At 36.0% G+C, this 27,764-nt stretch overlaps 2 protein-coding genes across 3 annotated transcripts; both read right to left on the reverse strand.

The window, feature by feature from the left end:
- Window positions 1-11,980, reverse strand: LOC147864731 (uncharacterized). 2 transcript variants are annotated; one of them, XM_087318865.1, is made up of 19 exons: window positions 11,746-11,980; window positions 11,505-11,640; window positions 10,953-11,099; window positions 10,736-10,807; window positions 10,444-10,515; window positions 6,225-6,293; window positions 6,023-6,094; window positions 5,211-5,285; window positions 4,790-4,864; window positions 4,471-4,527; window positions 4,006-4,091; window positions 3,340-3,495; window positions 2,951-3,240; window positions 2,614-2,665; window positions 2,287-2,375; window positions 1,718-1,863; window positions 1,354-1,498; window positions 684-833; window positions 1-537 (listed from the first exon to the last, which is right to left on the reverse strand). In XM_087318865.1, exons 1-19 carry the CDS (start codon window positions 11,912-11,914, stop codon window positions 355-357), a joined length of 2,241 nt encoding a protein of 746 aa, XP_087174991.1. In that variant the 5' UTR covers window positions 11,915-11,980; the 3' UTR covers window positions 1-354. The 2 variants fall into 2 exon arrangements, with proteins under 2 accessions (XP_087174991.1, XP_087174992.1); XM_087318866.1 differs by lacking the exon at window positions 5,211-5,285 and having other exon boundaries at window positions 11,746-11,979.
- Window positions 11,981-15,211: 3,231 nt separating this feature from the next.
- Window positions 15,212-27,553, reverse strand: LOC147864732 (putative white-brown complex homolog protein 30). The gene is made up of 14 exons (XM_087318869.1): window positions 26,970-27,553; window positions 25,954-26,030; window positions 25,121-25,414; window positions 21,818-21,875; window positions 19,989-20,132; window positions 19,868-19,902; window positions 19,709-19,782; window positions 18,304-19,178; window positions 17,860-18,156; window positions 17,260-17,748; window positions 16,898-17,046; window positions 16,501-16,790; window positions 15,996-16,129; window positions 15,212-15,590 (listed from the first exon to the last, which is right to left on the reverse strand). Exons 1-14 carry the CDS (start codon window positions 27,227-27,229, stop codon window positions 15,425-15,427), a joined length of 3,342 nt encoding a protein of 1,113 aa, XP_087174995.1. The 5' UTR covers window positions 27,230-27,553; the 3' UTR covers window positions 15,212-15,424.
- Between the last annotated feature and the right edge of the window lie 211 nt (window positions 27,554-27,764).

Below are 27,764 nucleotides of genomic sequence, written 5' to 3' on the forward strand. Positions count from 1 at the left end.
TGTTTATAATGCCTCTGTTCCTTAGAAGTTAGAACAATGATTAATGCGTCAAATACTATATATGTTTATACTAGTGTCTTTGACTCCAATATGATTTTTGAACGATGATTTGGTTCACCAAAATGAAAAACCTAAAAAATACATTGTACATACAACACACAAAGTGATACTTCATCACAAAAATCAGTCTAAAGTCAACCAAAGTCTTATGCCGTGGGTCGTTTAAGATTCCACCGACAATCATGATGTATGGTATACATATATTCATGATGCATGCATGCATCCAGACATACATATGACATACATACATACATATATACATTATATACATACGTGCATGCATGACCATCGACATCAACGTGGTTCTACTTCCGATACATATGTTATTCTGATGTGATTCAGGCTGTTTGTGGTTTGATCGAGTCCATTGTTGGAAGAAAGAGAAGTGGGGGATAGAGGAGTAGGAGGTAGTATCATCATGTGCTCTGCAGGAGGTTGCAGCCTGCTCAGGATCTGTTCCAAACTTGCTGCTACAGCCTGGTATCCAATAACTCCCCCACGTGGAGTTTGGTTAGTTAGTTAGCCCGTTCTTTCTATGCAATCATGTAGGCATGTAGGCATGTGTAATTGCATATATGTGTAAATATGTAAAGATATGTGTGTGTGTATGCATGGATGCTCACCTGTATTATCGGTCTATCGTTTTTGTCATATCTGGTGCATTGTACTGCAATCTCGATCACTTCTCTGTATTCATCAAGAGGGTACTTCGATCCAAGTCTAGGATCAATTATGGCACTTACATCCTCATTCAAATTGAGCTTTTTGTTCACCTGATCAACATTGGCAGGGTTTATATACAACGTATGCTTTCATCATTCATAAGTATTTTCTATATGTCCCTCACCCTTTAGTTTATCGCTAATTGCTGCACCTATACAGTTAGTATTTGCCTTTGGTTCTAACATGGCTCAATTATTAGTAGTCTTCTATGCGTGAATTCGGCATTGAACGTGAAGTAGGTCACAAATATGGGCTTAACAAGGTTTTACTTACCATGAGATAAGATCTAGCTTCAATAACCATTAGAAGTGAAGACAGTAATGCCTATATAATCTGAATTGTTCATTATGCATGGAATTTCTCATGGTACTTGAGATATTCATGTTTCTACCACTTATTTAAATGCCATTACACCTCCCATGGGTTCTCTATTCTAGACTGAAATAGAGTACTTTAAGCATATGCTCACAACAACACTCTCAGAAATGTGTAATCTCATGAATTCTATTTGATTATTTTAGAGAAAATAAATTAAGAAAGAGGAGAAAGTTGGAGAGACAAGCTAATCACCCAAGCCACAAGGTTATAATCCTCTGTACGTTTGTGGTCAATGGCAAGTTGACCTGTGAGCAACTCAAGTAATACGACTCCATAACCATACACATCACTTGCGGTGGTTAATTGTCGCCGTAGGAAGTACTCTGGGTCCAGATATCTGTAAGGCAATAATTATTATGGATTCATGTACGCCTCCATTTGTGTTGACACTATAAGAAACTACGTTAATTTCTTCCTGATTACTACATCATAGTTTATAGAAAATTATGTTGCTTCATTGTGTGTCCATTGTTTGAAGTTATGAAAATGATGACATTTGCTTATAAGTAACAAATTATGATATTTCAGTGCAGGATGTAAGACTGTAAGTACTTACCCAAAAGTGCCTGCTGGTCGTGTTGATATATGTGTATCCATTTCAGGATTTGCCTTGGATATGCCAAAATCTGCTACTTTGGCAATCATATTGCCATCGAGTAGAATGTTGCTAGGCTTCACATCTCTATGGATAACAGGAGGATCCTGAATAGATAATGTACGATGCATCATGATTCATCCATCACACATAAGTCACACACACACATCTCTATGTTTTTGAAGGAGATATATTCTCTTACTTGCAACTTCAATGTTATGTACATACAGAACTTATTATTTACATAGGATTTGAGTCAATGAAGATATGCCCATTAGGCATACAGTGTGGATATCTAAAATAAACTATAGTAATACATTAAATAAGATACGATAGTGCCATCGTTCATGTAATGTGTCTAATTATGGTTTGAACACAAATGGCCTGTAGATGGATATATAAAGGACTAGATGTTACCTACAATATATTATGCCTAATAGGCCTATATCTCTAGAGTCCTATATAACACCCCTGATGTGTTCCTACAGCATTCAAGTCCTACACATATATAATAGGGGAGAGTAACTTACAGCAAAAGTGTGAAGATATTCCAAGCCTTGAGCAACACCAAGTGCTATCTCAATCCTTCTATACCAGTTTAAAGCTGATGCATCCTTATCTGTCAAATGCCCTCATGTTTAGCACCAATTAAGATTCATTTATAGTATTACCAGAAAATACCCAAATACATATAACACTTGAGGTATCTGAAACAATTCAAACAAATGTAGATTTAGATCATAGAAAAACTCAATTTGGTTGAGCATATCAAATATTTCAAATTTCAGTATTCAAGTGTGTTGTTTCCCTTCATTTATCTATAATAATTATATAAAAAGGAGGATACATGGTTTTACCAAAGAGATGACGATGCAAATTCCCGTTCTTCATATATTCGTAGACAAGGATCTACAATAATGCCAATGTTGAAAACAAATAAGTTTCTTGCTTGAAATAAAATTTTAATTCTAGCTCAAAAATTGAGATCTATGTTATCAAGAGCCTAGAGGCAATATATACAACGTGCAGATGCATGAGTTTCGAGAAAAAATTGTGCCTATTTGGTCTTTTAGCTAGTTGCATTATAAATACTTTCGTTACGTGATTTCCATGCAAATGAGATATGATTCAGCCACTATGCTTACTTGGTACATATCAATGGGGTACAAAAGTGGAAAATACAAAGAAAAGAACCTGCTCATTTTTGTCATCACAAAATCCACCGAGTTGGACTAGATGGCGATGATGTAACCGATTGAGCAACATAATCTCGTTTCGAAATTCTTTTATACCTTGAAAACTTATGTCCGATGCCCTTTTAATTGCTACTTGTTTATTGTCATCGAGTTGTGCTAAGTACACTTTTCCAAAACCACCCTCTCCTATTTCACAGTCCTTGCTGAATGATTTTGTGGCTTTCATAATCTCTTTAGATGTAAACCTTCTGACACCAGGGGGAACTTCCCAATCACCAATATCTTGGTCTATTTAAAAAACCACATGTTGAATAGGGACATATAAGTTACGTACAAAATTTGGAGATATCTTGCTCTTTGAAAATGTATAGGATTTGTTTGTCACACCATTTCTAAGTCTCCTATGATGCTTTGTTTTGGAATGCGACCTGCACCGCCAGACTAAGCCAATGATTCCACGTAAGATCATCACCACTCCAATCAAGCCAAAGATTCCCCATGAGGCAATCAGCACATAAATCCAGATATATCCCATATCTTGTTCTGTAAAAGAAGCTCAAGATTTAGGTGCTTTCAAATAATTAATAATTTGGTACACTTAATGAAGAAGCAAGGCTGGTATTTGCTAGACATGGCGTTTCTTCAACGGTCATTAAAGAAATGCTGCTGGTTGCCAAACATTGAGTTAAGTCGACATCTTAGCATTAGAAGGAAAAAGTATTGCAATCTCTTCTTTTCCTGGCTTGAATGGATGAAGATATGTTTTCATGTGTATAAGAATGTTTATCCAGACAAGCCATCTTGTGGAGACAATATTCTTAAGAAGACTTTGACAAGCCTCTTGAAATGTATTAACATTACTATATCTCTCTTTTCATTACTTGCTTGTGTGCATGTGGAGAGAGGATCCTAGATGCTTATACCATGTAAAGAATAAAGGTCCTAGATGTTATAATTGAAAAGGATTATGTTAAAACCTGAAATCTACATATAAAGTTACATCAAATCAAATTTGAAATGATTGATCCGATGTGTAAGAAACTGGTAGCATACCTTGAAAATCCTCTATGCAATTTCTACTGTCATTGCAGACTTTCGAGTGACTGGTTTTGTCTGAATCGAAGCAGTTTCCAGTCCATCTGGATGGTCAAATGAACGCAGAAATGAGGATTTTATGTTATGCCTCTCACGCCATTCTTTTAAAAATGAACAACGATCTAGTTAAAAAACTACCCAAATACGAAATGCCCCTTAATTTCAAGTCCCAAAAGGGAACTTTTATGATGAAAACTCAGAGGCATTTGGCAAAATGAAGGAAATTTTGGGACCATATGGGGATTTTTTATGCTTGTAGTCTGTCATTACGTGCTCAAAGAGATTAATTTGCTTGATGAAACAACCAAAATGAAGTCTGCATTTTTTGGCTAGTTCGAATTAAGACCACCTCTATCCATAGGGTCTAGGAGGGATGTATAAAGGTCCTCTTAGGGTAAGGCGATAGCATTGTGCATAACTTACTTGCTATTTTTAGGGGAAGGTGGGATTGTTCCTCCCAGAAAGTTGCATGTAAAATCCCTGCGATACACATACAAGAAGCTTTTGTTTTGTCTACGAGAATTGGTGTTAAAAAGGCATATATGTATGTGTATATCATATATCATATATCATATATGTATGTGTATGTGTATGTGTTCATGTAGATGTTCATGTGTATACATGCATACATATGTGTACAGTGTGACTCGTGAGCAATATGTGTGTGTATGTGTGTACATATGGACATACACACATATATACGTACATACATACATACATACAGTTTTGGCTAGGGGCTTACACATCGTCCGCAGTTATTTGAAACTCTTCTATCCAAGATGGAACGGTGCCTTCGAGCTCATTTGTATGCATGCTCCTGTGGTTATCAATAAGATACATATGCTTGTCTCTTCTTCTTTTTTACCATAATCAAGAAAAAAAAAAATTATGCATATAGTTCCTTCAAAGTTTGTCATGATTTCCCTTGCTCTAGGATCAAATTCCTCTCACATCATTTTCATAAAGGGGTGCCTCCATATGCTTAACAAATATAAGAATTTTAAATTGCATTTGTATGACATTAAAAACATTATTGAAAGATATACATATAGAGAAGCCAATATGAAGCCTTCCAATGGTTAACGAAAAGAATTAAAATCTACCTTTGCAATATTAAGTGAAGAGGAAAAATGTTATTGAGCAAGGTTTATGTGGATACATACAGCGTTTCAAGTTTGGAGAAGTTAACTCCCCATGTTGATGGTATAGCCCCATAAAGGTTAGTGGTATGTAAATCCCTATTGAGAAGAAGAAGACATCAATCTCTTATTATCCTTCAAGGTATGTTTTTAGTTTCAAATTTGTGTTATTTAAAAAAACTCTCATTCATGGTATCTTTTCAAAATGCATCATTTCACGATTGGTTGTTATAGGCTTCAACACTTTGTTTGGTTTTGGTCAAAATAATGATTAATTCTGAGTTTTTTTTCTAAAAAAGGAAAGACTTTCCCATTGCTTAGGAGGGATGTTTACAAAAAAACTATACAAGTATATAAGTCAAGGAATCACCACCGGCCAAGTTCAAGAATATGAGACTACGTACATATCCTCTCTTACTTTCTACTTAATGTAAGTAGGTACCTAGAGAAATTTGAAGATGCACTCAAGCCTATTTTTCTCAAAAAAAAAAGTTAGGCATGTCCTTTTCTCAAAGTACTATCATGATTCATAAGAATGCAATGTGTATGCTTCTCGAAGGCATTATGTAATGAAGACAAGTATCCTCTCGTGGAACTACATGTACTCAATGCTCTTGTAGTAACAATGTGAAGATGTCTTGGATGGAAATATCATATGTATGTGTCTTCTTTTAACTTACAAGCACTTCAAATGATGTTTTGTAAGCAATTACTATGTTTCCATGTCTTTTTCTAACTAGTACTTCAAATAATGGCTTGAATACACTCAAATCACTTAAGGGTAGACCATGAAAGTCTAGAATTTTTTATTGCACTTCATAATTTTGTCCACTTACAAGTATGTCAAGTTGACCCATACACCCCATTCCGGTGCTAATGTCATCTCAAGAGTATTCCCCCAAGCAGATCTATATAACAACATCAACAAACATCCAGTTCTTATAAACATGTTTAATAATACATCCATATATATTTGGATATGCATGTTATGAAACTTAATATGAAAAAAAACAAAAGAGGCATCAAATATGTGCTTACAAAACAGTCAAGTGAATAAGAGATGGAAGACTTTTGGGTAAGGATGTGAATGAGTTATTTCCAAGCCACCTGTATATGTAAGAAGGGAAAAGAAAGTATGAATACAATATTCGTTTCTAACTCTTTTGTTAAAATCACCTCTCTATTACACCATACGTTTTTTTTTCCATTGTGGAATATAAGGGTTCAAGTTTCAACACATGATCTTCTGGTCTCTATCAAATAACCTTACCAATTAAGCTTTATCTCTACATTTGTAAGATTGACGTAATCTGAACTCTTAACTAATCTTTGCAAGTGTGTAATGTTTACTTAGAATTCATTGGCACCAACCATTGGAATTCATCGACAAAGTTTCGATCAAATTGCAAGGATTTCTAATGGTGGTAGTTTCCTAATCAAAATGAGAGACGGAATGCTTAGAAATATATGTGGCATAGACTCCATTAATAAAGGCCATTGGTGGTAATTCCTTGATTAATATGGACGTTAAAGGTGGTTGGATTGTTGAAGCTACATGACTGTTCAAGAAGTTTTTACTTAAATATGTTGCAATATTGATTGTAATAGTGGACTATTTTGTATATTGACTTCTTTAATACCAATGGAGGATATGTTTTTGGAAAGAAAAAAAAAATGTGTAATGTTTACTTAATCATTGTGTTCTTACACTCTTTATCCTTGCCCTCTGCTTTTTTGTAAGGTTTTTACTTAGAAAATCTCTTCAACCTAATCCTTGTACTTTGTTTCCTACCAATAAGACACCGTGAACAATGAAGAAAGATATGGCAAATCAATGGAGGACCCCAAAAAAGATAGGTTTAAGGAAAAGGATAGGGTGGGCATAAAAGGCACCCAAAATGGACGTTCCATCAAATGTCAAAGGGGGGGAAGATGATCTCTTACACCATTTGATTATGCAAGAGTTCAATCATATGAGAAATTATATAGAATGAGTTGTTAAAGACGACATGCAAAAGAGATAGAGAAGGAAAAAATAGAGATGCATGCCTCCTAAAGATGTAATTATTAGAATCCATACAAAAAGGCATTGCTAGTTTTGTAATTAAACTTAGAGCTAAAGGAAGAGGTGGTGAAATACCTAAAGGATCAAATAAGGTCAAACTAGCTATTAAAGTCTATTTACAAAAAGGACAAGAGGTAGCAAAAAATGTGTCTCCAAACTAAAGATAATGTAAGGAAGGAAATGCAAACATGGATCAAGATGACCATAGTACATAAAATTCATGTTCGTCTAGCATAACATTCGTTTTCCTACATTGGAAAACGAATGCGAATGTTATTCAAGCATTCTTATGTTTTTTTTCTTGTTTTTAGGCATATTTACCTCATAATAAATAGTTAATCCAAAAGTATGGTATTTATCATTCGTTGAGGGTGTTTACCCTACACGAATTATTGAAACATGCGCGAATGCGAATGCACGTATGGTACGTATGGTTCATACTATGAAGATGACCAAATATGCCAAAGCTCAAGCCAAACATAAGGAAAGCAAAACAAACTCCCGCTTTTATAGAGGTAGTGAAAAAGCAAAAAAAAACATCAATAAATAAGATAGAAATGATGATCTCTACTTTAGAAAAAGAAACCAAAAGGAAAGTTCATGCACTATGAGTACGAGTTCTTAGTTGGGTTGAAAACAAAACGAGGGAGGGAGATCCTAACCTTATAATAGGGTATAAAGGGAATATCTATAAAGCATATGTGTGAAAGGAACAAAGATGTTATATTATTAAACAAGAAAGAGTTATAAAGGTGAAATTATAAACCTTTTGTAGGGGTTTTTCCTGATTACATTCCCTTGAGTTAAAGCACAAGCCTCTCTATCTCTCTCTAATCAATTTCTATAAGTATAATCTTATATTTTGGTCAAGCTTATAATTACTCAAGTATGGGCTAACAAGAGCTAAGTTATGTTACTAATTTCCTGCCTTGTTGCTCTCCTATTGGGTGCTCAGGTTGTCACTAGTAAATTCTCACATGAGTTAAGTATTTAATTAAACTTGTTTAAATGATTAGGTCATAGAGAAGGATTAGAGGTTGGTTTGATCAGCAGCTTGTGAGTGATTGATGCTTAATGTTTCTTGTCGCACCAACAAAAAGGTAGACGATGGTATGTTCCTACACATCAATCTCAAGCTGGTTCTCAAGAAGAATACCGAGTAAAGAGTAACTTTTGGTAAGAACACCCAAAAGCGCTATAGATTGGGTGTGGCCTACAAGACCTTATGCACCAATTGTTGAATTGCAAATTATGGTTGGATAGAGGCCAAGTATTTCTAAAGTACCAAGTTTAAGAACAAAGTCATTTTTATGTATACAGAGGCCCATCAATGAATTGCTACTAAACTTCTTTATGTACAAATTACAAGGATATAGATGGGACTCACATAGAATGAACCATACGTATCATACGTGCATTCGCATTCGAGAATGATTCAATCAAACGTGTATGGTAAATCATCTCAAAGTTGGATTGGATTGATTATGGTCTATATTATATATTGATTCACTCTCAATCCCAATAGGTGGGCTCTAATCTGTTGTGAACCACCAACATAAGTATGGTTGCAATATTTGCATTGTATCAATACCTTTGGGATGCTTCTTAAGAATCAAGACATCTCTATCCTCCTAACTTTAGAACTTTACAAAAAAATAAGTATGGACTATAGAGATTGAATCAAAATATGTCATTATAAATTATAATCAAACGTTCAAAAACTCATAAAACGTATATTCGAGAATATGAAGAAAACATGACATAGGCAGTAGTAGCATAACAACTTACTACTAGGGTGAGCTAATTTCCAATAACAAAGAAAGAAAGAAAAAAGGAACATGACACTAGCATAAAATTTTGCCATGACATGATGCTAACGAGAGAGGATATGAGAAAATTGGGAATTGAACCCAAGACATTGGCAATAGTAACATGAGAACTTACAAATAGGTTGAGGTAATTATAACACATTAACATAAAATTTTCCAATGACATCCTCTAACAAGAGAGAGAGAGATGAGAAAATTGGAATCGAACCCAAAACATAAACAACAATAGCATGACAACTTACCACTAGGGTAAGCTAATTTTAAATAATATTATAAAAATGAGCATGTATTTTTCTCTTTCAAACGTTTGCATGGTTGCATGTATCTTCTATGGATGGGAGTCAATATATTGTCCCCAACCATAGATACCAACAAGAACTAGAGGGTGTGAGTGGTTATATTGTACAAAAAGGAGCTCCATGATATAGTGCATGTTGCACATAATGAGTTACATGTGTGCTATTTTTGGATGTGAATCAAAAGAAGTGATCTTAGTGTTACCCGAATAGGTGTATGGGAGGGTTAATGGTGTAATGTGTGAGGAAGAGTGTGTACACATGCACATGCACATTTGGCTTTTTGTGTGCATGTGTACAAATGTGAGAGAGTGGGGTAAGTAGATATAACTACCCCATTTGGCTTTTCATATTGTCTTGATCAGATCTTGTACTATATAAACCCCACCCCATGGGGTATGAAAAGGAGGAGAAATATAGTGAATTTACCCCATCAACATTATGTTTCGTTTTCCCTCTCATTCTCTCTATCTCTGTGTCTCGCTCCCACATTTGAACCCCTTTGGGAGGGGGGTGGAGCCATTTCTCAACACTTAGATAGCTACTTTCCATTTGGCTGTTAATGAGAAGAAACCCACTAAACAGCTGGCCTCACCTCAATTGTGGCATAAATATACATATATAGTACTATAAGATATCCCCAAGTTCCAACCAACCTATCCTCTCTCTCCCATAATTTATACAGTTATCTAGTAGATAAATATATAAATTTATGAACTTTCCCACATAGGCTCCCTCTTGTTAATGCACATCTTTAATAGAGCCTAGGTGTGAAAGCTCATAAATTTATATAGTTATCTACTATTAGGATAGTTTAACTAGATGGTGGAGGGTTCATACATTTATAGACTTTCACATTTAGCTACATAAGGTCTTGTGTTCAAATGTTTATATACTTTCCGCCCACATCTTTGTTACACTATACATTGCTTCTACTAACTAACTCCATTACAAAACTAGATACAGCATTAATCTCTCTCTCTCTCTCTCTCTCTCTCTCTCTCTCTCTCTCTCTCATATATAGTGTTTAATTGAAAGAAGTAATGAGAGCAATTTATTGGGCTCACAGTTCTTGTAGTTTTGTTAAGGTAGATATCTCTTCTGGAATTGGACCATGGAACTTATTGTTGGAAATGCACCTAGAAAAAATTCAAACTTGCTCATCTTAAAAGGCATAGACTTTGTGAAATCATTGATGTATTTATAATTTAACATTCATGTATTGTATTATGTATAATTAAGTAATGATCACACACAATATTTGGTAGCTTGACATCTGTATGATTGTGAACGCAATATCCAATTGTACATGTAGAAAGCAAGATGAATTATACACAAGGTTAATAAAGAGAAACTTACAATTTGACAAGTTCTTTTAAGCTTAGTATAACGACTGGAAATTCTTCACTGAATGCATTGGAAGTTAAATTCCTACAACATAATCCCAACGTAAGACATATTATTAGAGTAGTGAGGTGCATATATTTGTGAAAAATAATGACAATTTTGTTCTGCTCCTCATACAATGATTGTATGTGATGGGCATATAATTGTATAACAAAAAGTGAGAACATACAAGTTATGTAATTGTGTCAAAGTATATATGGATGGAGGCAAAGGACTTGTCAGGAAATTATTTGATAGGTCCAACGATGTTAACTCCGTAAGACTTGCGAACGAATCACTCTGTAATGTCCCTTGTAGACCAAATCCTGACGTATTCCTAAATTTGTTTTAAAGAAAGGTTAGTCATCAAAATCATGTTTAGAGCATAACTGGAAGATAATTAGCAAATTAATCAGAAATAATACACATGGTTACTACATACAAAGAATAATTACCAGATGGTGACATATTCCTAACTTTGTTGCTAGTCATGAAAATCATATTTAGAGCATAACTAGAAGATCATTAGTAAATTAATCAGCAATAATACACCATGGTTACTACATGCAAGGAATAATTATCATTAAGAGGGCATAATGAGCATTAGTAAACCACAATTAACACGACTAGAAAATGCTTAGCATTAGCAAACCATAGTCAGTATGAATAGGACATAATCAGCATCACTTGAACATAATTAGCATTGATTTAGAGGGGCGATGGATAGTTAAGGAGCAATTACAGCGATATAACACTATTAGAGCTGGGGGAGCATGTGACCCCTGTCCAATTACAAGGATTCAATGCGGAACTATTCCAATATGTTATATTTGAAGCTGAACCCCCCACAGCGTTTTTAATGCTCAGGAGTGCTTGAACTGTAATTGATGTATTTGAGATCATGGAAGATTAATGGAAGTGTCGTTAAGATTGATTGGCACATTTGTTAATAAACAAATTTGGTATTTGAAAACTTATATTACCTTCATTGTTTTGTGCTCTGACATGGAATTGGGGAAGAAGAAGAAGAAGGAATGAGAAACACACAGAAATTGGTATGATCTTCATCAAGTGGTGATGGCATTCAATAGGAGGCAGGGGTTTGGGGTGCAGGATTACACTTGGAGCATCAAACATCATTTGGACATACATTTCCAAAGACAGATCTATCTAATAAATAGTAGCCACAAGAGTCAAGAGTCAAGAGTCAAGTCTAACGCACTTTACTTTTTCATGTTATAAAAGGTATGTCCAATCATTGAGATAGAATCAGGTTCATACATGTCTTTTTGCAAAATGTTTTGTAGTTCCTGTAATTGTGCTATGTTAAAACTGGTTCATGTTGCCTTTTATATGGGTTAAATGCACAAAGTAAGGCTACATTTGCCTAAGCCAAGTACAATTATATTATCTTTTGCAAGTCCCGCACATAATTCTCTTAGGATTACAAACATCATGTACCTCTAGATCGTCCACTTCGGTACCTTATACCGTTACGTTAATCGAGATTGCAACCTTGAGCACAAGATGATCGTAAGGAGGCATCAAATTCGATGTGTATGAACTATGCCATGTTATTTTTTCAAATGTGAGTTAAGAGTTTTGGGGGGGGGATGTTTTAAACATTTTATAAGTAGTGTGGATAGGTGTAACCTACATTGAAAATATGTCAAACATTAGATTCTTATGTGTTTTATGACATATTGCTGAGCTGCTAATAGGTGAACCATTAGTGTCTTGTGTGTTTTATGACATATTTGTTGAGGTGCTAATACTGGATTGTTAATGTTGGATGGTGTAGCGTGTTTTACAAATTGACTGATTGTTGGTTGGTTATATGCCCTTAACAACATATCACAGATGGTGTTAATAGTCGGAAGTCTATCGTCTCAAGGTAAGACCTGGAAATAAGGAAACTTATCTTCATTCTAACTACAGAAAAGGCATTGGAAATGTTTAATGTAGATTTAACTTCTCAAAACTCACTCATTAAGTAAATCTTTCACTATGATCCAAATCCCTAATTACTTCTTATGTGCCACATAATTGAAAATATACGACGCCGTTAAATTCCAATGATAATTTTAAAAATGAAACGAGTATTACACCATGTCTATGTATGGAGTCTATTGTCGCACTTGACTTTTGCAACATCGAGAGTCGAGACAAAATAAAACGTCATATACATAGTAGAATAGTGACATAATTGCATTTGTCACGGTTCTGAAAAAAGTGGAGATATGGGAATTGATCCCCCTTTTTGCACAAAACCCAATAGCAAGTAAGAAGAAAAACACTCAACTTGTCCGTGCAACTATTGAAAAAAATTACACTAATTTAAGATGGTATATTGAAAAAATTGGAAAGTGGTGATATGGGAATTGATCGCCCATTTGCACAATGGTGACATGCAAGGCAAGAATTTGACGGGTGTCATGCCCGTCGAAGGCCATTTAGCCCATCAAAAACATACACATAATAAAAATGCCCGTCAAGTGACATATAAAGTTTAAATATCCATTTTTCATGCGAAAGGCCCCTACAAATTATGCATGTCAAATGACATGTTAAAATTCTATTTTCCATGTCATATATATTTATATACATATACATATGTTACTTATTATATATATGAAGTGTGTATTATAATATATTAATACTATATAATAAAAAATCCAAAAAATTATATGTTTTTTATAACACGCTTAAAATAATATCATTATCATGTAATAATGGTATATATTCTCAAATATTTATTCTTAATTTCTTTACTAATAATATTAGTTGAAATTTGATTGAAATTTTAAACAATAACATTTATTAAATACATACTTTAAGAGTGTATGACTGTAGGTTTGATTTTAATGTTTTAAGTTTTAAGTTAAAACTAAATTTTTTTACTTACATAAAATTTTAAGTTAAAACTAAATTTTTACTAACTTTTTTTCGTACTTATTAGTAAAAACATTAACGTGATATTAATTTTATGTATTTCATTATCTGTGTTAGGTAGTTATGTTTATTTGTGCACTTTCTATAGTAATGAAATGTATAACAATGAAGCATCATATAGAACTTTCATTATTAAAATTGGTAAAGCATCATATAGAACTTTCATTATTAAAATTTGTATGTCAAATGACATGTTAGTTTTTGCACTCTTGTGTCATATGACATACATCTTTTAAAAATGCCCGTAAAAAAACTTTTATACTAACCTGTCAAATTCAGGCCCTGGTGACATGCATAAAGATGAAATTGTTGAAAAACACAACCTACTAGCAAGTAAGAAGAAAAACACTCGACTTGTCCGTGCAACTATGGGATTTGATTATCCCGAATTACACTAATTTAAGATGGTATATTGGGTCTAAAAGTTTGGAAAATGGAATTTGATCACTCTTATCTCGTAGGTGTGATGTGCATGAAGATGAAGTTATTGAGAAACACCATCCACTAGCACGTAGGAAGAAAAGGATGGAATAAACATGGCCATGATATCTCAATTACGCTAATTTCTTGAGGCATGTCAAGACCAAACAATTTTGGAGGATAGGATGAGTGTTCGTAATATATGCTCATTTAAGAGGACAAGGGTTTTTTAAGCATTGCATGTGGATATGGTGGCCATCCATAATATACACTCAATTAAGAGGTCAAGGGCTTTTTAAGCATTGCATGTCATGAGTAATAGGGCAAATTGTCTCATCAATTAATGAGTAGATTTTGTATGGAACCCAATGTAGGGCTATGTGATACACATGTTAAGTCATGAGTCTATTTTATCTCTATGTAAATATGCATGGGGGACATGTTGGGATTATTTGTGATGCATGTGCACAAGGCATCCTTAAAGGAGTATCGTGGGATTACCCATGAGATTAAAGCTTTACATGTAAACCTAAGCAAACCATTGAAGAGAAAAGCATAAAATGAAGTTGGTAGAGCAAGCAATAGAAGAACATAAGTATTACTACAATGAGGTATTTGGTGTTTGAGACAAGGTTTGGCAAGGAAAACAAAACATACCAAAGCAGACATAAGGTAGATTTAATGGTTTATGTCAATATGGGAATGGAAGAATTAGCCCAAAGAGGTCATATGAGATACTAACCCATTTCAGCCATTCAGAGGTAGGATGACAAGGAGATTTCTTTGACCTGAGCTTAGTAAGCTTAGTAGAGAATGACACGCAGTAGTTTTTATGATTGTGCAACATAATCTGGGGGCTAAGTATCAATAAGAGGAATCCAAAGTAACCCTATTTGCGTTCTTTGCAAACCTACTACAGACTATTATTGTCTATGGATACTCTCCATTTCATTTCAAGTTATATGTGCATTTATACTACATTTAGGTTTCTGGCACACTCCACGTTCCTCCAGGAAATTCTCTTTTGGCATTCAATAATCTCAATCAAAAAATAACAAAAACGCAAAAAACAGAATCCTTTTGGAAATCGGCATTAAATGCTTTGAATAATATTACGAGGCATCCATCAAGAAGATGATGGCTCTACATGGAATTGAATGTACATTCGTTCAAAAAATTACACAAACACTCACAATTTATCTACATGATGGCCTGCTATGGGCTAGAAACAAGTTTAAGTCTAATTTCATCTCACCAGTCAACAATTAGCATCCAGGTAGTTGTTACAACTCATTGTTGTCGTTTTCTATTGCAAAGGATCAAACAAAGCATTGCGATAAACCTTGCGACAAAACCCATGATAAAAAGGACACTTAAACATAGTCCCCAATCATTTAAATCATACGCAGCGCCAGCAAGAAAAACGCATCTCGTGATAAGCCAAACACCAGAATATCTGCATTGCAGATGAAGAAACCACAAAACACGATATTGATTAATGACACTCTAACATAGGGCAAGCTCATAATAATAAGAGATTGCAAACATTCTTTACTATGTGAATACGATGCACTGCTAGAGTTTCCATTTCAAACCAAATGGTTTTATGGTTTACCGTTAAGGTTTTATCATTTGGGGTTTAGGGTTTTAAAAAATCTCATGCATATTTTACACATATTGACATTTCCTTGCTTTCAAACTGCAAAAATTTAGGGGGTAACTTGCAACTACCCTAATCATTTTCCATATTTGAGCTTCTTTTCTGGCGATATTTGTTACAAGGTTGATGGAGAAAAAACTGAAATATGCATTGCATGGAATCAAATGAACTAAATACAAATTACATCAAGGAAGCTTTTACCTCCTGGCATTTGCAATTACATATGCTTCGAGCACCCAACGGGCATATGTTGCATATTGTACTATTCGAAAAAATCTTGAGGTACCTTTCTTTGTCGCAATAAGAGTAAATATGATAGGAAGAAAGACAGACCACTGCGCACACAAAAACAGAAAACTTTGGCATCAGCAGTACGTATTTCACTATCAATATGGAGCATACATGAACACTGAAACAGTATGTTATCCCCAGCCCCCTTTAACATAAGGCAAATCCCCCATAAAACTCTGGATTCGTTTGGTATTCACCAGAATACCCCTAAGCTTTCAAAACATACCAAAACATTTGCAGGAGTATTTCCTGTGTTTTTTCCTTCAACTTATCAGCAATAGTTGTAAACCTTTACTCATGAATCATTCTTCAATATTCCCAATTTTCTGTCATTCACTTAATCTTGTGCTGCTTATTTTCTAGTTTCACTTTCTCCCAATGTTTTTTTAAAATACACAATATTCGTCTAGATTACCAGCTGGGCAGGTCCAGCTTCAGATACAATAGCAAAGATGTAGGCAATTCCCGTTACACAGTACACTAAAGCCAAAGTCACGATGTAGTTCTCAACGAAAGTAGATCGGGGATTGTTGAAGAAGTAAAACATCGACAAGAAGACCACAGGCTTAATAAGTGTATTGAAATGATCCACGGTATCTTTCGCTAGGAAATAGGCTACTCGGTTAATGCTCGATGCACTCTCACGCCAATACTGTAGCTTGTCATTTGAAAAGGTCCTTAAGGCCGAGATCATAGAAAGAAGAGCTGCAATACAATAGTATGTTCATTTGAAACCACTAATTCAGATAGTAATCTTTGTGGCTATCATTTTCATTAGCAAAGATATTAAATAGTGATTTTGAGGAGCTTACATAATGCAATAATTAAGTATGTATAGTTGTTTGACCCCAGATTTGAATCTTTAGAAGGAGTGATCAGCCCTAAACATGCCCCTGCCAGGAGCAAGATTAGATAATCTTGTGTCTGTAATCTAGCTTCTCGGAACCGTTGAAGGGAAAGCCTGGTACATGGAACAAATCCAAAATTATTTCACACAACGGAATAAATATGCTTGACACAAAGTGCACCAGACAGATATGTGATTAGAGATAAATGTAGGAGAAATTTCAGGCTTTGATACTTGTGCTATTTAAGGATCAAAATTTGCAGCAAAAGGGAATCTTAGCTGTTTGGCTTTCAATCAAACCAGGAAAATTTAAACATATAACCCTACCTGCTGATAATCAGCTTCAACTGACTAAAAAAGCCGAGTGTACGGCGTTGTGAAAAGTCCTCGGTGTGGCTGAAAATGCTCCTGAAATCATCCCACTTGACCTCCCAAAAGGAAGTAAACTCTTGCCAAAGCTCTTGCCTAAAAGAATTTCTTGAACCGATAATCCTTGAAACTTCATGCTCTTCATTTCTCGACTTTGATGACTTGTCTAAACTTGATGCTAGAGCTTGTAAGTCATCTGGAATAGGATATTTGTTGTGCTGGATCCACTTCAGAGGAAGAACCTTAGGATCAAAGTCAGGATTCCCATCAGGTTTAGCAATACCCTCCAAGACATCCATGAAATGATCTGGTGGATTTATACGGTCAGGAACAAGTATCTTCATGGAAGCGAAGTACTCCTCCACATCATCTACTGGTCCCAAATATACCGTTCGTCCACCTTTTGCAAGGAGCATAACATCATCGAAGAGCCGGAATAGGCCATAGCTGCCAGCATTCAATAGATTGATAAGATTACTTAATCAACAGCTGAAGTAAAATATAAAACAATGCCAGTATTAAATGACAAAGATGGGGCCTTCTTTCCCAAATTCCAACCTTGGCTGATGGAGAACAACTCCAACGTTTACCCCCTCTAATGCTTCTCTTCTTAAAGCTTTCAACACAAATTGTGAGGATGTACTATCCAGACCCGATGTTGGTTCATCCAGAATCAAAAGAGAAGGCTCCATAACCATCTCTAACCCAACATTCACTCTTTTCCTCTGCCCTCCAGAAATCCCTCTTTTTTCAACTGTCCCAACTTTAGAACTTCGGATAGCTGAAAGACCGAGGGAATCAATGATGCGTTCAACAACCAACACTTGTTCTGCCTTCGTCATTTCCACAGGCAGCCTAGAAAAATCTCTCTCTCTCTCTCTCTCTCTCTCTCTCTCTCTCTCTCTCTCTCTCTCTCTCTCTCTCTCTCTCTCTCTAATATCTATATCTATATACATACACAGATATATATATATATATATGAACATCGAATAGAGAGTATACCTGTAACGGGCACTGAACCAAAGATTCTCCTCTACAGTCAGATTACCGTGGACTATATCATCTTGAGGCACAAAACCAATAATCTTTTTGTAGCAACTAATAGGATCTGCTTTCCCATTAATCAATATGACCCCCGTGGTAGTGCTGCTGTAGGCTTTCCCAGCCAAAGCATTTAAGAAGGTAGTCTTTCCAGCACCAGAAGGTCCCATTACAGCGGTTACCCGTCCTGGTGATAGTTTACCTGTGACACCACACAGAATCTTTCTCCCACTCCCTTTCAAGAACAAGGAGAGATCTTTGAAAACAATTTCGAGCTGCATGCGTCTACTTTGCACTTGTTCTTGTCCTGCCTGAAGGATCACATCATTCCATCCATACCGTTTTTTCTGCAATGCCTTCTCTCTTGCAATCTCTGCATAAGCATACCTCAAAATCTGACTTTTCGTCTGAGGAACAGATTTCTTCTTTGCACTCGGGTTGTGTCCACTACCCGGGACAGGTGGCACTTCGACAGGCTCATATAAATCTTCTTCTATCTCCATTTCTTGTGGTCCAATATTGATTCTTGGAAATCTTCCACTTTCACGATTCTCACCGGTAGACCTAGTTCTACTATGGTCACTAGAATCTGAGCCCAAAGTATTCCGAGAAGCTAAAACTTGCAGCTCTTCTGAGCCCCTAGTATAGCGCCGTGATAAAGAAGAGCTAATCCGTTTCGCAGTATCGATAGCAAACTTCCACCTTTCAACTGCATTGAAATGTTCCCGAACCTGTCGCACAGCTTTTTCACGTGACTTCATTTTCCGCTTCTCACGGAGGTGCATCACATGGTCAGAGCAGTTATACACAAGCATCAGGATTGTTGCCAACCCTACCTACATGAACAATACAATGTCAAACTAATTAGGATATAACAGCTCCTAATAGCATTCCCTTGGCATTTTGTGATTCTATGTTCCCTACATGGATAATACCCATGATAGCATTGATTCTTTGAAGTTTTCTCCATTTTGCTAGCCGAAAACCCTCTCAACATCCTTATTATAAGGAAAAAAAAGTGTGTGAGAGAGAGAGAGAGACGAAAATGGCCATATCATTGTAGTCCAAGGAATCTTCACTGCATGCAATTCCCTATAAACTCTTCACTGTGTGAAACATACTGAAAATCTTTCTAATTCGAAAACCTCCAGGTTTTCTAAACAGAAGCCACTATAGCAGTAACACTATCCATACATATTTGTTTGGCTTCATCTTGAAAGTAGCTAGGTACAAGAGATGTGTATCCGTATGTTTGAACATATACATACATAAAAACAGTGAAAGAGACCTTTCATAAGTAATGCACACGTAATGATCAATATTCAGGGCATTTGACTTGGAAAAGGTTTAAGTTCAGATATCATACGATAATCATGAGACCATAACTCTGGATATTTTGGGTGGTAGCTTGAGCATCACATGATACTAGAAGATAGCATTCTGCAACATAGGGAGGAAACAACTCAAATAAGAAAAAGTGTTCGACGAACAACATTAAAATTTCAGAATTGCATTTAATGCTTACTTTTCTCTATTGTTGATCCTTGCCTACAATAATACCTGCCAACCAAGAAATAGAGAGCTCAGGTTTTATACCAGTAGTAAGATTGTTGTCTGATGCATAAACAATTCCCAAGGAGTCTTACCCCTTATCACATTCGCGTATATCAGTGGGACCTGGACAGTAAGAACCTCCAGGACAAAAAATGCCATTAGAGTTGGGACGGTTTGCCCAAAGATTTGCACCTCCACAAGTATAGTTTCTACCAGGTGTCAACGGATAGTTGTATCTAATTAAAAACAAGGACATTTATTGAAATCTCTTTGAACAGTAGATTTTGTATTCCAGTAGAAACATACATACAAAGGATTCCATGACTACACAGAATGTCATTGACAATGGGAATGGACACAACTACAACAAGTTACACATTATTAAGACTCAAAACAAACAATCTCTCGGAAGCAAGAATGAGAAATGCAATTTGTGCAATGCAATGTCCCTGAAAGTGTTGAAGTTTTTTCTTGCAGTTCATTGATTTTGTGTTTTAACTGGAAGCAATATATATGAAGTTACATATTTTCGAATAGGAACTAAGAAAGGCCTTATACATGTCGTCACACATGAGCCAAGTTAGTTCTGCCTCAAGTGCCCACAACAAATGACACAAATGCATATAAGTCACTCAACAAGTTGGCCAAGGATTCGGGATCATACGTAGGATTCCATTAGACTCCAGCAGAAGCACTTGGAATATTCTTGGATGCCAACTTTGCCTTGGTGAACTCAGAAGTTAGGAGACTTCTTCAAATATTCCTTCCTGAAGGACACATTTGGTCATGTCGGTGCCCAGTCAGGTGAGGCATACATGTTGGTTGGCTTTCAAAACCCATATAAATCTCCAACCTCTAGGAAGTCTTGCCTAATCACAATCCCTCATAAAATTCCCCATACTTTCCCTATTTGAAAAACGTTAGATAGATGTAGTCCTCTAACCTGCCTCTTCATTTCCAGTTTGTTCCAAATTGATCTATTACTCTCCAACCTCTAGGAAGTCTTGCCTAATCACAATCCCTCATAAAATTCCCCATACTTTCCCTATTTGAAAAACGTTAGATAGATGTAGTCCTCTAACCTGCCTCTTCATTTCCAGTTTGTTCCAAATTGATCTATTACTCATCCTAGGCTTCATTATAGCAATTTGCACCCATACAACAACAAAAATACAGCCATATTGAGACTATTGAGACTTTATTGTAGCCAAAGTCTGAGGATCCATGGGTATGTGAGAGCACAGGCTTCTTTTTAATCAAATCAATTGTTGTCCTACTTTTCTTTGTCATTTCTTCCGTTAAAGGTGTGCATAATGCACATGCTCTTGCCAACTTCAAGGTCCTCTCGCTAGAATACAATGTTTAATGGTGGCTCCTATTCCATGAACACCCAAAGAAGAATCCGTGTAAATTACAAAGAGCATCACTAAGTTTGTCCAAATAGACAGTGAAATGCCTTCATGGTGTGGTGATGTTTACGACAAGTATCCAATGAGTTCTGAGTTTTTCCATATGAGTGATGTCTAAAAGTTAATATTTGCATTAAAGAAAAGCCACCGAATCCAGGGTCCTTCCAATCATTGACTAAGACCTGTGAATTCCCAAATCTTGCCAGCAAAACAGTAAGATTAGAAATATATATTTTATATATGTGCAAGAAATTACCATATAAACTCTCACAATATTTTCACAATATACAATGGTCACCAAAGGTATACGCATTACGATATTTTCAAATGTATCTGCTGATTTTTTCAAATAATCAAAGATGTTTATACCTTTACACACATTCTTGTATTTTCTTTTAAAACGTTGAAAACATGCTAATGGAATGCTCCTTCAGTTCGCTTGTTTAAAATCATCATATCATCATATAAACATCATTGTATCAAAGGAAAAATCCAGAACAATGCATACATACGGGAAACAAAGACCTTGATATTGCGTTGCTTTTGGGCACTGAGCTCCTAAGGGACAAGCTGGAGTAAATGAAAAAAACAAAAGTGCAATTAGAAATTTGAACCTTTTGTTGTCCTCTCCCTTTTCTTTCAAGAAAACAGGACTGCATTTAACTGAAATCTCTCTTTCTCTCTTTTCTTAAATCTCTCTTTTGCTTGTTTTGAGAGCAGGCCTCATTATAACTGTATTAAAAATACCAGAGAATCACTGCGTAATTTAGTATTATCCCCCATCCACCATCAAATGATGAAGTAATCCTAGTGCGAATTTGGAGGAAAAACAACTTTAAATAAAAGAAGCTCTAATAGATGCAAAGCAAACAAGCAGCCATGATGAACAATATATACAAGACACTACATGCAAACTTCAAAATATTTCAGCAAGGTTGAGCCGTGAATGGGGTGCATATTTCCATGTGACAAACCAAAAACCAAGTCAAACAAAAAACACATATTTCTCCAAGCTGTAAGAAAGCATACATTTAAATCTGCTTCATTTTCTTTTGTTTTTTCTGCATTGGCGCTGTACCCCAGTGGTAAGCCACATTTTTAGAAAAGACGTGCACCAGGCTCAAGATGCATTAAATGCACTATGATTTATTAGATGACACTGCAGAATGTATAAGTAAAACGCATGCCTTCTGGTCTCGACCAGAAACCTTACCAACTAATCTTCATTTCTCTCTCTCCTCCATTATATATAGGGTTTCATGTGTTTTTGCTTCCAGGGCTTCATAGCACATTTATTCATTTGACTTGCTGATCATTCATTTGAGATATCATTGTTAGGTCTCACAGAGCCATGTTGGCCTCTTAGACACATATCTTTCTTTCATTCTCTCCCTTAAGGACATCATAAAGTGTGATCACTTCTTTGGTCTCATAGGCCATTTTGGCCCCAATAATATATTTTTCTTTCTCTCTAATCGATCCATTTTGATGGGTTACAATTTGAGAAGGCCCAAGATGGCTATGGATTGATTGATGAGCATTTATCTATGCCCATCACACCTTGGCCCCACTTCTTGCACCCATCTTTCAATAAAGTGTGAAGGCTTACCTAATAGCGGGACAGAACATAGCATTGTATGGATATTCAAGAGTACACTTGATTAGCCATTACTTGGCTAAACTATATTGTACTGTCCTAGAGTTAGATTTGCATGTATGGGCATAGAGAAATGGGTGCCATTTTCAGCTAGACAGGCAGGTTAGGAAGGGATTCACAAATTTGCATCACATACTGACCTTCCAAGCAAGCCCTTACTGAGGAGGAAGATACATAAGATGAGATTCCATTGTTGTTTTGCAGATTTCCAGAAAGTCTTCAATACTCCATCAGTGCTCTACTCATGCAGTGACTATATATGCAATGAAGAATCTATGCACAATATGAATCAGTGTCAGAAAAAGTGTGCACTCCTATTGGATTGTCCGAGGCTGTGGCTCGCACAATTAGAGTAAAACAAGGCTTCCGACTATCACTCACTCTCTTTGGTCTTTAATACATATTTATATAGGTGAGATATCTAATTGCATATAGAAATTGGGGAACTTGGGAGCATGCTCAGCAGGGGTAGTCATATTGATAATACTATATGCTGATGACATTTTTTATCAACTCTTCTGAGGAACTACAAAGATATCTAAATGCTCTAAAGTTCTTTTCTATAGACAAAGATGTATTGGCCAACCTTGATAAAACAGAAGTGATGGCGTTTGACATCACTCAAGTATGAGTAACAAGATCAAAACTGGAATTGTTCTTGGGAGAGGAAAAGGTGTTGCAAGACCCATGAATTTGAGAAGGTGTTACTACATTTATAAAACCAACTCTTCTTTAAAGAGTAGAAATTTTAGAGGCGGGCCTTCATAGGGCACATATCTAAACAAATTCAGAGTGACCTTTAGTTTCCATGATTGATCGCATGGTAAGGAGCAAAGCACCAGTGTCCAGTGATATAATCTAGGAGGAGATGGGAGAAGCTGCAATAGTGGTGACTAGCAATACCACTAGCAATATTCAAATCAATGACCAATATCCAAAGGATTTGGGAGCTCGTAAGCAAAGGTACCAGGACTAGCACATTTGTCAATAAAACAGCTTGTTGAAAATGGAAATAATCATTATTGATATGTTGCAACAAAAGAATGGTTCCAGTTGCAAGGCTTAAGTATAAACACACTACTCACATTCCAATATAGATTGTATTGTCAACATCTGAACATGATTAAAGTGGAATAGAATAAAGAGCTTCGAGCCAATATTAACAAATTGAATAGTGGATCAGCCCTACAACATCTTTTGGTAGGACAATGGACCACTATAAGTCACCCTTTTTACACACATTGCAGGATGTATTTAGCATCAGACCTTTTTATATGGATATATATTTCTCATGCACTCCGCAGCATAATAGGGGCATCTCAGGACATCTTCACATCAGTTAGAAATTAAAATAGACAAATACACATGTAAATCTATGGAAGAACAGATCTACTGATTGTGCCATCAGGGGTGTAATCAGAAGAACACTATGGCTGACATAGTGTCTTTTTTATGAAATAAGAGGGAGATACCATTGCCTCTTCAAACAAGGCTTCAGCCCACAATATAGGGTAATGGAATACAAAGAACAACAATACTTGAGACTATTCTTGCCAGAGCTCAAGAGACATACAAAGAAGGTTCTGATAGACAATATACAACCATTACAGCTCGTAAACAAACAAGCATGCTTCATCACTCCTTAGGCTACAAGGGCTTCTAGGGCTACATGCAGGATGCTTGAAAGGGGCAGCGATAGGTCATACAATAGCAATGTGTCATGCACATATGCTATGGCCCTGACACCCTTGCCATCAATAAGTGAAGGCCATGGTCACCCAGCACCGTAGCTCTTTTTGTTTTGGCTTTATTGTCCCCAAAGGTAAAACAACATTTTAACATGTAATCCTTGTTCACTCTCAATTACCATTTTGACCCCCTAAAAGAAATTGAAAATCTTCTTTCTTTCTCATTTAAAAGTCATCAACATGATCATTCTCTTGATATATACCTTTCTTTTCTTCCTAGTCCCCCACACGAGGCCCCACGTTCCTTTATTTTAGTGATCCACACACATGGCCATACAAACATATATGTATGTATGATTCTACAAATGTATTTAAATGTGGAAAATGTGTGCATAACATAATGTGTGTGTTATGTACATATTGTATGTATGCCTATCTATTGAAAAAAAGGTTTATAAATTGTCACTCACGAATCATGCAAGGTAAACCCCGTGGACAAAAGAACCCCCCACAGCAAGGGCGTGCAATCCCACCACGAAAGAGGATGGTAGTTGTATTTTGGTATAGATCATTCATTGATTGGACATTTTCCAGACCCTTTGACCAACCATCTTCACATGCTTGATCCCAATGAGTAAGATTGCAATTCAGATTTGATATAGGTTGGGTTGCTTCTCCAGTTTCTGCACTCTTTGTAAGATTCACAAGTGAACTTACATACAAATTGATTTCACCAGCACTGCACATCATGTTCAACATTTCCCCTGAAATTAGAAAATAGGATGTCGCTTGTTAATTTCAACATTATATATTAGGTTTGTTACTTCCGTTATTTGCAGAAACATATTAATCTCAGTTTCTAAAATAGTTCTGTTTTCCTTTCCAATTTTCACTTCCATCATGTTTCATGTTCTCTAGCATGTCACGAAAACTCTAGACCAAAGCATGTGAAGGGAATTAAGGCTCATCAGAATACATTAATAAGAAACTATTTACCAGGTAATAATATCATTCCATAAACTACTATCCTATCAAAAGTTTCTAGTATCCCCAAATTTCTTTGAGGTTGCATTAACATGACAAAGGACACCTCTCACAAATGTGAAAAAGCTCAAGGGAAAAAAATGGTACTGCAGAGAAAAACAAAACAGATTTACAGAAGCTACCCATGTGGATACTGATAGTTATGTGATCAATTTAAGAAACTAGCATACATACTATTTTTCATTCACTACAAAATCAATAATAGTGAAAGAAAAATACTCCTTACCCCCTCATGATAATAAAAAATATAGAGGCTAACCTTCTGTTTCTATGAGACAATCTGTTAAGAATGTCATGTTCTTGCGAAAATCGAACGATGCATCCTTTTCCTGCTCCCTGCAATGAAAAAAAGCCAGTTAGGATCAGATGATCTCGGCTTACAGATTCACAATAAGGTTTTTTACATTATAAGAGTGCACTTTCTATCATCTTCAATAACATATTTACATTATAAGAAACTCTGATACATTTTCTCACGTGGGAACCCACCCACTTTCCATCATTTGATTTGACATTATGAGATTCTTCAGTTGGAGCCGACCATAACAAACTAGTTGCAGTCAGTGAAAGGGGTGGCTGGTCACTTCGCACAAGCAAACTGGCCTCTTTCTTTTTTGTGTTTACACATCGTGTTTTCACTAATATCAGCTTAATCCACAAATTCTGGGGAATCATAGCTTATTGGCGCCAAAAACCCCCGATCTCCCAAGTCCCTAACAAAGTATGTTCACCTCTCTTGGACAGAATCTAATACCTTTAAGTCTTAATCCACTATGCTATAGTTCAGTACCAACCTCTCACTGTTCGTACTTATAGGTCTAGATCAGACATTGCTAGGTATGATCCACCTCTTTCCAACAAAAACCCACAACATTAGATCTTAATTAGACATTGCTAGGTATGATCCGCCTCTTGGGACTACAAAGTCAAAACGCATAATGTTTGGTTTTACTTGAAGCTTGCAACATTTGCTCTGCAGCTTGCCTAAAGAATCTCGTAAGGTTAGGTTCTAATTGATCACAATGCCAGGGAAATAATAAGATAACGCAAGGTAATGATCATAGTATGATATTATGTCCTAATCCTAACTTAATCAATCGTACATGCCTGGGATAATCATAATGTATTGTTAGTTTCCTGACCTAATTAGCAGGAAAATCATAGTCGTGAAAGCTTCTAAAACTTCTCATCTCTCTCTCTCTCTTTCTCTCGATATATCGATACATATATTGAGAAAACGAGAGAGACAGAGAGACAGAGAGAGAGAAGACTTACAAGTCACCGATGCAGAACTTGAAATCAGTCGCAAATCTTTCTGTATATGAATCTACAGTATAATTTATGCTTGTTAAGAGATCTTGTTGACACTGAGGAAGAGCGTTTGCATCTCTGATGATTGCATCACATGAAGGAGGAACATAACTACCAGCAGAAGTAGGGGTAGATTGAGCTTTCACCATAACCATAGATCCTGACAAGAAGAAAAGAAGAAGAAGATGATGATGGTGACGATAAAGTAACCGAGTAGCAGACATTGTTTCTTGTGCGAAATTGGATTTGGGTTTTTTTTCTCCTATCTGCGTATCTTCATAAATCGTCACATTTCTTCATGAATCATTAGATTTCCAACCAAGTAACAACGATAAATGTGCATTTTTCCTCAGCCAAGGTTCGATGCCTCCAATCAGATTTCTTCATAAATCACTCGGTTTCTTCATAAATAGTCAAATTTGTTTGGTTTCACAAAATCTTTACCAAAAAGTGATTACTTTTTGTGAGACCTGGATTTTTTCTATTTGAATCTGTCAGAATGGAGGTCTTCTGTGAAGAATCTGAGAAAACATATGTGTGTGTGTTAGTTTTTAACAGGCAGAATGTACAGAACAAAAGGAGGAGAGAGAGTTGACGTCTGATGATGATCTCTCTCTCTCTCTCTCTCTCTCTCTCTCTCTCTCTCTCTCTCTCTCTCTCTCTCTCTCACACACACACAGAGCTTGGCCTTCCTGCTTCCTTTTTGTCACTTCCTGCCCTGTTTCCATTAGCCTTCATTTTCAAACAAACACCCTCTTT

The sequence above is a fragment of the Azolla caroliniana genome, unplaced genomic scaffold (genome assembly GCF_043228905.1).
Source record: "Azolla caroliniana isolate FFs.n. ecotype wild unplaced genomic scaffold, voAzoCaro1.0.p SCAF_4, whole genome shotgun sequence".
Taxonomy (NCBI): Eukaryota; Viridiplantae; Streptophyta; class Polypodiopsida; order Salviniales; family Salviniaceae; genus Azolla; species Azolla caroliniana.

Coding starts and splice junctions, on each gene's coding strand:
- LOC147864732 (XM_087318869.1), bottom strand. CDS start 27,229: ATGTCTGCTACTCGGTTACTTTATCGTCACCATCATCATCTTCTTCTT. Junction 20,133..21,817: donor TATCAAGGTCTTTGTTTCCC/GTATGTATGCAT, acceptor GTTTTTAATTAG/ATACAACTATCCGTTGACAC. Junction 17,749..17,859: donor GTTGTTCTCCATCAGCCAAG/GTTGGAATTTGG, acceptor GAATGCTGGCAG/CTATGGCCTATTCCGGCTCT.
- LOC147864731 (XM_087318865.1), bottom strand. CDS start 11,914: ATGTATGTCCAAATGATGTTTGATGCTCCAAGTGTAATCCTGCACCCC. Junction 4,865..5,210: donor TTCTCCAAACTTGAAACGCT/GTATGTATCCAC, acceptor TGATAACCACAG/GAGCATGCATACAAATGAGC. Junction 538..683: donor ACGATAGACCGATAATACAG/GTGAGCATCCAT, acceptor ATTGGATACCAG/GCTGTAGCAGCAAGTTTGGA.